The sequence below is a fragment of the Chelonia mydas genome, chromosome 8, assembly GCF_015237465.2.
Source record: "Chelonia mydas isolate rCheMyd1 chromosome 8, rCheMyd1.pri.v2, whole genome shotgun sequence".
NCBI lineage: Eukaryota > Metazoa > Chordata > Testudines > Cheloniidae > Chelonia > Chelonia mydas.
Genome location: NC_057854.1, coordinates 53,879,982 through 53,890,211, shown reverse-complemented (window position 1 = coordinate 53,890,211; position 10,230 = coordinate 53,879,982). Strand labels below are relative to the sequence as shown.

General features: G+C 45.1%; 1 protein-coding gene across 8 annotated transcripts in view; it reads right to left on the bottom strand.

Moving 5' to 3' along the window:
• Nucleotides 1-1,183: 1,183 nt before the first annotated feature.
• SMG7 (SMG7 nonsense mediated mRNA decay factor) overlaps nt 1,184-10,230 on the bottom strand; it is a 98,653-nt gene continuing 89,606 nt past the window's right edge. For all 8 annotated transcript variants that reach the window (XM_037906175.2, XM_037906177.2, XM_037906176.2 and 5 more), the window contains 5 exons: nt 7,043-7,123; nt 6,264-6,423; nt 4,542-4,712; nt 4,285-4,433; nt 1,184-3,314 (listed from right to left, as the gene is read on the bottom strand). In XM_037906175.2, coding sequence (XP_037762103.1) covers nt 3,201-3,314; nt 4,285-4,433; nt 4,542-4,712; nt 6,264-6,423; nt 7,043-7,123 — 675 coding nt within the window. In that variant the 3' untranslated portion in view covers nt 1,184-3,200. The remainder of the gene's footprint in view (nt 3,315-4,284; nt 4,434-4,541; nt 4,713-6,263; nt 6,424-7,042; nt 7,124-10,230) is intronic.

Below are 10,230 nucleotides of genomic sequence, written 5' to 3'. Positions count from 1 at the left end.
CCCAGCATTCAAACCAGGGACCTGAACCTGGGTCTCACCCATCCCAGGTGAGTGCCCTGACCACCATGTTATTGGCGGTTTTGGGATAGGATCTCTTGCTCGGGTTTACACACACTTCAAAAGAACTCAGTTCCATCAGGATGCAGAATGGGGAAGTTTCAAAATGGTAAAAAGGTTCACATGGGGGGAAAACCATTTCCTTTCCAGCTCTAATGGTGTTAGACTGAGGATACAGGTTCTGGCTGGAGTGTAGAGGGGCTCTGGTGGTGAGAACGTGAGAGAGCAGGGAGGCACAGAGGGGTGGGGGGGTCTTAGCTGGACATCCAGGGCTTTAACTGGACACCAAGAAGCTTCAGCCAGTTTACCCTTACTCCAAGGCTTCCGGTTCCCAGTTCTGCTTTGGTTCTCTCTGAGCCAGGGAGCTGCCAGTCCCACTGCAACACCGGCCTCACAGGAGTTTTATACACAAAAGTCTCCTCCTACCCTGGGCCCATGACTCACATCATCATCTTCTTCATTAACACTTTTTAGGGCGTAAGGGATTTTCCAGCCCACCAGTCTCCCTTTCTGGTCCCCATCCTAGGGAGCCTCTTTCCTGACTTGATGCTCTCCTGTAATTCTCTTCTCCTCCTGGGAGTCACTTAACAGCTGGGTTTTATGTTAAGGTGGCAGCTACTTGATTAACACCTGACCCCATTCCCCCAGCTAGTCTTTGGCTCCCTTGGATTCTTGTTTCCTTAAAGGGGCAACGTCCTTGGACAGGGGTCAGTTGGGATCCCTTAGAAAGGAACAGCCCACCCTCTTACAGCCTCATGTATCACCAGTGATGCACATACCACAGTTTGGAAACCCCAGCCCTAAATCTTTCCATCAGCCCACAGGATTAAAGTTTAACTCATTCTCTGGGCTCTGGCAGTTTGACATAATCAGCCTTCCAACTGAAGGCTTTGCCAAGAACTCCCATACATCATTTTCAGTCCAATGTTCATAGCCCCTGTGCTATGTTTGCCTTTTGGGTCTCCCATACTGGGTCCAATCAGAATCTCTCTGGCTCACTTAATCTTTCAATCCCACATGGATATTATATTCCTTAGTATGAACCTTGCTCCCTTTTCTACAAAAAAAGAGAATCTAAATAACTTCCGTTCAGTTAGACAGGAAATAAATGCTACTCAGGCCTGGATGGAGAGAACATGGTTTAATTAAAGGCAAAGCTGATTTCAGCAGCTGCAGGTCTTGCACAGACAGACAAAAAACACAAAAAAGCTTACGACACAAACCAGTTTCTGTTGGGAATCCCCGAGCCCTATGCAACTCCAACACCGGAGGGTGGGATGGGGAATCCCGGCCCAAGACTCAGAAAACATTCCAAACACCAGATTCTCATGCAGAAATGGGATTCTGTGGCTGGGACTCTGGCACTGCTGGGCGTGAGATGGGGAACCTGGTTAGCTTGTCTAGGGTGCAAGAGTCAGTGACAGTTCAAGCACTGGAATGTTGCAGCTGCCTGGGTGCACAGCTCAAAATACACAAACTGGGGGCCTGGAGAGAAGCACAGAAGGTTTCGGTTTGTATTCACCACCTCTAGGATGGGAGCTTCACTCTTTAGACCTTTCAAAGGAAATATATCTTCGAACTGCAACAGAGAACAGTAATGTTGCTAGTGCAGGGGGCATGGGGGAGCCAGTCATACCCTAATGAAGGGCATTAAGCTCTAATCTTCCCTTTTTGTATTAATTGGGGCTGCCCAGACTCCAGTGTCACTGAGGCTCCTGCATGTGCTTTGCTCTGCAGCTGTTTCTCAGCTCAACGATTCTGAATCATCACACACAAAATGCCCCTCTGGCTAGCACTGCAAATGGACATTTAGCTTATTTCCATAACTTCCCTGGGAAACTAACAGAAATGCTGTCCTTTTTTCTATATGAGATTTCCAGTCTTCCTTTTCCCCTAATAAATAGCAAATAAAATGCTGTATTTCCCTTTCTGCGCCTTTTCAGAAGTGAACGGCGCTATGTTTTCTTCTGGGTGTGGGTTACACGTGTCTGTGATGCCTGGAATTTCACTCTGGAACTGGAGGTTTGGGGCTCAGCTGCATGCGAGTCTGGAGTTGACGTATACCTATGGGGCTGTGTACACACCACACTGCCCAGCTGACTGTCTTCTTTACCCCATCGTGCTGGACCCATTCGTTGTTTGTGAGATGTTGACATTGGGAATAAAACTACGAGCATCCAGCAACGAGGGGAAGGTGGGGTAGAAAGAAAAACAAAAAACAAAACAAAAACACTGAAAGCTTCTACCTACCTACCTACTAAAAGGAGTCAGGCTGTGAATGCACAGACTAGTCTGCCCTTTATGAGGCTGGTCACTATGCCACAGTAAAATGTACAGGAATCAGAAACATTAATTTAAAACCCCGTAGCAGTTACTTGCTTGCACTGCAATGCCCACTGCGTCCCCAAATGTAGCTTGAACACCTACAGAAAGGGCATTTTACGCTGGAGTCTCTAACCCACACAAGGGCTGGCCAGAGCCTTTGAGTGAAAGATGAAGTGGTGTCAAGTGCCAGACTCTCCTTCATGAAACTCCTTCACTAGCCCAGGAGATAGATCCCCACCCTGTCACCACCCACCTCTGACCGGAGCAGCGACTGGGGCTTTCATTGCTACACACTGACTACAAAGCACATTGTGTATGGAAGAATTCAGTGTGATCTTACTACTGAGACAGTAATAATAATAATAAAGATGTTTAGGAATAATTTCAACTACATTCTCAGTCAGCAAAGCAATCATTAATGGATTCCTATTTTATCTCCCCAAAGAGAGGAAAAGGATTGAGAAGTTCTCATTGGCTTCTCCCATCTGCCCTTCATTCTCAGCTTTTACTTCCCATGTGGCTGGGGACATGCACGATGGAGAAGGTGAGAGGCGGTGATATCAGGTTACTGAGTGAGACAAACAGCAGTTCCTCTCTCCCTCCAGAGGGCCGGGGGGGATGGGAGAGTTCCTGATGTTTTTTGTTGCACTGCAGACATTTCGTGCACACTCAGTGGGTTGGTGGAGCACTTACGCCCTCCTGACAGCAAGGAACAGAAGAGAGGGCTGCCACCTGCACAGGACTGTGTGGGCGAGTCCTGCAGACCCAACATGCCATGGTTTATGGAGCCTTTCTTTGCAAGGATTGCCACCTCATTCTCAGTGTGGTGGATTCATGGGGCCTTGTCCACGTTGCTGCTTCTGCTTCTGCTGCATTAACAGTTGCTCCAGGGCTGACGGTCCAGGATGCATCATGGAACTGGACCAGATGGACTAAGGAAATAAAAACATCAATGGTCAGCATGAGTACCTGGTTGAAGGGGCCCCTTCTCATATACATTTCCCAGACTGGCAAGTCTCCCATTTTCTCCTGCCTGCCCCCAGTATTTATACCATGCTCTTCACTGGAATGGATGCTTTTGTAAGTGGCTGGATCACAAATTAGTTACTAAAAGGACCCTTCCTCTTAACTCTCCTCCCTTCTTCCTGTATACCCATAAAACAAGACAACGTGAACAGAGATTCCCATTACCTTAAAACTCATCCCAGACTAATAAGCAATGGAAATGCAGAATAATATTGTTTTTAAATAGACACAGATATGGTAAATCAGACCTAACGTTTGGGTTTCTTCTAGTTCAGCCAGTCTACTCCTGGTCCATATGACATTTCAAAGCAAGGAGAGAGATTTCTACAGTGTGAGAGAACTGACACCTACAGTGACGTCTTCCAGCCCTGGACATGCCTAACACGTTGTCTGCATTGGTGGGTTTTGCAGCAGGAAACCTTCAGCTCATAGTACTAAGGCCTGGTCTACACTAAAAGGTTAGGTCAACCCAGCTACACTGCCCAAGGGTGTGAAAAAGCCACACCCTCTGAACAACACAGTTAAGTTGATCTAACCCCCAGTTTAGACAGTGCTAGGTCTATGGAAGAATTCTTCCATCAGCCTAGCTGCCATCTCTCGGGGAGGTGGATTACCTGTGCCGACAGGAGAACCCCTCCCGTCGACGTAGGGAGTGTCTATACCGAAGCGCTACGGTAGCGTAGCTGCAGCTGTGTTGCTGTACCATTTCAAGTGCAGACAAGCACCACATTAACAGTCTGGTGCTTGGAACGCTTGACACGCATTCTGCATTGAGTCTCATCACCCAGATCTCCACACGCCATAAATACATTTAGGAAATAGGGGAATTACACAACAGCACTAAAACCTATTTTCTTCTCTTCAGGTTCAATATACCTTCAAGCTCTCCATGAGCACAGCAGAAGAATCCTCCATAGCGGGGCCATGGGTTGCCCAGGTGCCACTGGGAGTGCTGGTCTGGTGCCAGCTGCTCTCTGAGGAGGAGGATGTTGCTGGGAGATAGTCCAGCCCAAATCCTCCCATTGCTAAAGCAAACAGAGGCTGGTTAAAAGTGCATGTAACAAAAAGGCACTGCAAAGCATCAGACTCTAACTTGGGGAGTATTTGCCCCAGGACTGGAACCTAGCACTCACCTGGTTTATCTGTTTTCCAACGGTCTGCAATCCTCCTGTCCCTGTTGTCTGGTGTCCCAATAGGTCCAAAGTTGGAGAATGGAACAGAATTGTGGTTATGAGTTGGAGGGGAGCTTGGCAAACTGCTTGGGTTGGAGGAGTGAGGAGACTGGCTGGCTGGTGTTGAATGATCTGTTGAACAATATAAATCGAGTAAAAGAAATGTCAAAAAATTGGTAAGGGTTTTCTGCACATCTGAGAATGTTAAACTCTGCTACAATATCTGCAGTCACAAGGCTTTTCTCTGAGCCAGGGTCAGTTTATTCCTTATTATATTAACTTCAGGATTTGGAAATCTGCCAACTGTAATGTGAATATGCCACATCACAGTAGTAGAATAATTTATTTGATAGCCAACGGAAAAAAAACACGTGTGCTTACTTGAGAGCACTGGAACTCTCCTAGCAAGATCTTTGTGCAGGGCTTTCTAGCCAATGGAATGGAGTTCGCCAAACTTATTTCAAATATGTTTTGGATGCAGTTTTCAGTGTTGAGCCCCTGTTCACAATCTGAAATTTGCCTATTTTGTAGTTTGACCAAAGCCATTGTTTTATACAAAAATGATTTTCTTTCTCCACTGTCTCGATCATTTTGCAAAGAGTCTGGCATTAAGTGATGAATCATCAAATTCAGAAAGTCTGACTTATACAGAAATCTGCGATAGCCTGAAAGGAATTCAGACTTGTACTGAATACCAAGCAAGAGGTGTTGAGGAAGTATGGAATATTAGCAGATCTACCTGGTAGAGGAGAGAATGTTACCTAAGGATAGATGAGAGCCCTATAACATAGGGTAGCAGGAGGCCACTTAAATGAAGAGGCGAGGTGATAGAAAGCAGAATGGAGGGTCTTGCCATAAGTCTTACTGGAATAGAGACCACTCTGCAATTGCATCTTTTTAGACTGAGAAACTTCTACCCTCACATCTCATCTAGCACCCCCCACCTCTGTTCTGCTGCACAAACTAACCTCTTCTGCAGCTGCTGCCATTTGGAAGAGCGTTCCCATCTCTTGGCTTCAGCTTGCCATTTTCTGAAATCAATTTTTCCCTCCCTTGCCTATGCCTCTTGATTTACCTCTCCTTTCTACTCTAACTGTATTACTATATTATGCTCTTTAAAAGGTGACCGGTAAAGGAAAAATGTGTGCGTGCATTTTTCTGCCTCTTTGGATGTATTAAAGCAACACTCCACCCTATATCCTTTACTTTTGGAACATCAGGACCATGAAATCTAGTCTTCCCTGATTTGTCTGAAGGACTTCTTGGAGGATTAGGACAGAAGTAGCAGGTGTGTCTGAATCATTAGAGCTTTTCTCCCAAATGTTTGTCAGTAATTAGAGTTAAATAAGTGTTAATAAAATAGCTTGGAAAATGGACTACAGTTTCTTGCCCCACTCAGTTGCTCAGGTTTCTCTCTCTCTCTTTTAATGTCAGAACCCTGTAATTCTCTGGCATTTGTAGTCTTCCATCAAAAAACAGGGTACCAAAGACATCAAGCAGTAAGAGACTTTGAAAAAGACTTTCAGGCCTTCTTTATATACTATAAAGACGCAAATAGAAATTTTTTGTTTGCAGGTCACATTTAACAGATAATACAATATATATTACAATAGGTATAGAAAATAGCTTCTGTGCAGCCTTCTGAACTCCTGTGCAGGAAAGAAGCCATATCAAGATTATTACCTGAGCTTGCTGGAAGGGAGGGAGACCAGGGCGTCCCTTCAAAGAGAGAATATAGTGACGTCTCCTGATGGGCCATTGAGGGAGTGACCTCTGCTTTTGTGCTGGTATTCAGGTTTTTCCCATATACCTCATTGAACATGCTGCTGTTTGGATATCTTTCCTGCAATATTAAACAGAGTTTAATCTGAGTACCAGACTTATTTGAAACATTAAGGCTGTGGAAAGAACTTGAGGTGTGGGTTAAAACACTTCATGAACTCCATATTTATTCCCCCTTGCCCCATCCCCTTTATAATCATTTTACTTATATAAACTATCACTTCCTGAATCATCTCCCCAGCTGTACCACAAAATCCTAACTTGGTCTGTAACTGGACAGTGGACCATGCTCACAGTAGCTTAGTGGGAAACATGCAAATAACAGATGATGAAAAGAAGGAAAAATATACACACTAAGGGCCAATCCTGGGGCCCTACATAGGCAAGACTCCCAGTGAAGTCAACGGGAGTTTTGACTGTTGGTCTGCAGAATCAGGCCCTAAGAGGAGACAAAGAAGGAACAAACAAATGAGACAGGGGGACCAGACAGTGTGCCTAAGAGCTCAGAATGGAAAGACCCAAAAACCATCTACCTATAGGAATAAGATTACAGCTGGGAATTCCTTTCCAGCTTGTGTACATTTTTGGAACTAGTGTAACCACCCTGATTCTATAACATGACCAGAGCTGAATGGAAGTTTCCAATACTGAAGGGTTAAGAGTTCTTGGTGTTTACATACCTGGTTTAGGGAGAAGCCAGTGAGGGACAGGAAAGAAGATGACTGAGACATCAGCTCCGATGGTTTTTCTAGTAGGGACTTCTTCAGAAATCAAAAGGGAAAGATGTCATTAGATGTTTATTGTATTTGTGAATGAGAGAGAAAGCACATTATGCCACATTAAGGACAAGTTGTTTAATCACCAGAATACTTTAAAGCAAGTTGTTAATCAAAAATATTTTACAAGTTATTTTCAACATTGGGATGAAGCAAATATTGATACATGCAGAAAAGTGTCACAAACCCATCACATTAACTGAAATCCAGTTAATGCCTCAGCACCAGCAACTACACCAAGTTTGAGATGAAATCTCAACCAAACCCGTTTTATGATTTGTCGTGCTGGATTAGGCCACTGGTTTATCAAGTCTTGGTATCTTGCTTTTGGCCTTTGTCAATAACCGATACTTCAGAGGAAGGCAGTCCCCTCTACCAATAAAGAAGCCAGCTAATTGTGCAATGTTATACATTAGGAGAGCAAGAATGGGAGAGTTTTATGCCCATTTTCCCAAATGATCAGTTCACCTCCTTGGCAAAAGATTTTATCATCTTTAATTTGCAGCTGTGCCAAATATGTTAGCTGTCACAAGATAATTCAACTCTTTTAAAAGAAAATATACATCTACTGTATCCTGAAGCATCAAGACGTGACTATGTGGTATATGCCTTTTTAATTAGTTTTAAAACACTCCTTTAATGTCAAGTGTTCTCTTGTTCTCATCACAACATGGGATAAGGAGGAAAAACTGATCAATTTTTATGATGGCAGGGTTTCCCAAACCTTCATAGGTGGGGAACCATTTTATAGACCACTCCACTACCAGTCAATTATCTGGACCAATTCCCCTCCCACATGTAATCATGTAACACCCTGTGAAGGAGCAGAGACTATTGCCAGACAAAGCCGGAGTTAAGAACACCTGTGGGTTCAGCTAGCCCCGCCCCGTTATACCTACAGCCAATGCCAGGCCTGGAGGGGGGAGAAAAGAAGGGAGCCTGGCTCAGCCAGGGGCTGACTGGCGAAGAGGCAGGAGCTCTCTGTATGCCTGCCTGAAGGCACAGACCAGCAACCTGCCTGCCAACGCAGCCACTGGAGGCAAGTAAGTCTTCCCCTGCCAAGCGGAACCTACAGACCAGCCCCAACTGCGGGAAAACTAGACTAGCAGGGCCATGCCCCAAACTAAAATGACTTGCATAGTGAGCAGCCCAGGAAAACAGGTCCTGAAGCCCTCCTCACAGCAGGAAGGAAGGTCTATCTCCCCTGCTTAGGGGTGAGTGACACAGGATCCCGGGCCGGGACCTGAGGGAGGAGGAGAGCTCAGGTCCCCCTTCAGCCCTCCCTAACCAATGATCTAGCCACTAGGCTGTCTGGCCACCGAAGGCCCTATCACACACCCCTTTGGGAACTACAGTAATTACTTGTGTTACGTTCTGTATGTTACTCTAGGTCAGTAGTCTCCAGCTGGTTGATCGTGATTGACTGGTCGATCCTGGAGACTCTCCCAGTCAATTGTGATGTCTGGTGGTGCAGCGGGGCTGTTGTTAAGGCAGGCTCCCTGCCTGCCCCAGCCCCACGCTGCTCCTGCAAGCAGCCAGCATGCCCTGCAGTCCCAGGGGTGGGCGGGCAGAGGTATCCGCACACTGCTCCTGCCTGCAAGCACCGCCCCCGCAGCTCCCATTGGCTGGGAACAGGGAACGGTGGCCAATGGGAGCGGTGCCTGAAGAGAGGGGCAGTACGCAGAGACCCCTGCCCACCCCAGGGGCATGCTCTTCCTTTTCCGGGAGCAGCGTGTGGCCAGGGCTGCACAAGGTAAGTGCCCTGCCCCCACCCCCACAGCTGGGCCTGCTACACTCTTGCTACTCCTGATCTTAATGCTGTCTTAATGCTGCAGAGCCATTCAGAACCTTGAAGGGGTGGGGTAGATCCTGGGTTGCCCTTAAATTCAAAAAGTGATCTTGGGTGTAAAAAGGTTGGAGACCATTGCTCTATGTATTTAAGTTTCTTATAAAGCAGTTTAGCAGCTAGAAACAAGGAGAGCCGTACAATGCCAGCAGTCACCCTCCACAGACAGCAGGGAATCTCTTGTCATTTTTAACTTCACACCCCTCAATTGAGTCCCCACTAGTTTTTCTCCCTTCTGCCCTACCTAACTGCTAGTGTTAAGGGGTCAGCAATAATGCACCTCAAACCAGCACGAAGCGTTTTGGCATGATGTTCCCATTTGGAACAGAGGGTAAATGTGAATCAATTTTCAGGAAGTTGGATCTATCCACATAATATAAAAATTTATGTGCCGGTGGGCAGCGAGTGCCACAGAGTTCAGGATGACTATGTAAGTCACAAATGAATTGTGTGTGACAAAGTCAAAATTAAAATTGGGGCATCACTCAATACTTTGTTAAATTCACTTAAAATTATTTAAAATTAAATCCTCTGGATTACACTGCAGCCTGCATTGTAATCCTTTCCTAGAATTTAGACCTTCGTATCAGGAGCATCTTTGTGTTTGATCCTGTCAAATGACCAGGAATTCCCCTGTCAGTTTTCTAATAAGCAGAAGCTAGCTTATTGGGTTTTGCCAGGGTGACAACTTGATACTTGGAAAATGTTTTATAATTCAGACAAATGCCAAATTTGGCAATTCCACACCACTCAACCGGCACACGAACAAAGCTGGCCTCCCTCCACTTCTCAGCAAAGATTGGTTCAAATATGGGGTGAATACAAGCTTTGAGAAGAGAGGAATTTGTTTTATATTTGTGCTGTTGGTTGTTCAGAATTGTGTGAAGACGTTCTTTCTTTGATTTATTGTATATTATGTATGAATCAGAGGCTCCCAATGCATTCAGGAGACGTGCCTCTTCATTTTATAAATCTAAGTATTACTAAGACTTCAATATTGTCACAAGATATTCTACAGGGTATTTAACTAATCAACTGTAACTTTAAACTACAATTGCCATAATAAAAATATGAAATAATGCTTTTTAATTGATATTCTGTTACTAATTCACAATGTTCAGCAGTTTTCAATGGTTCTCCTGGTCAACATCAATTAAGAAGGCTCTAGTATGCTATTAAAACACAACATTCAAGATTTCCCACCAAACCTTGTTGTAATCTACAAGACTGAAAGTTAACCTTATTC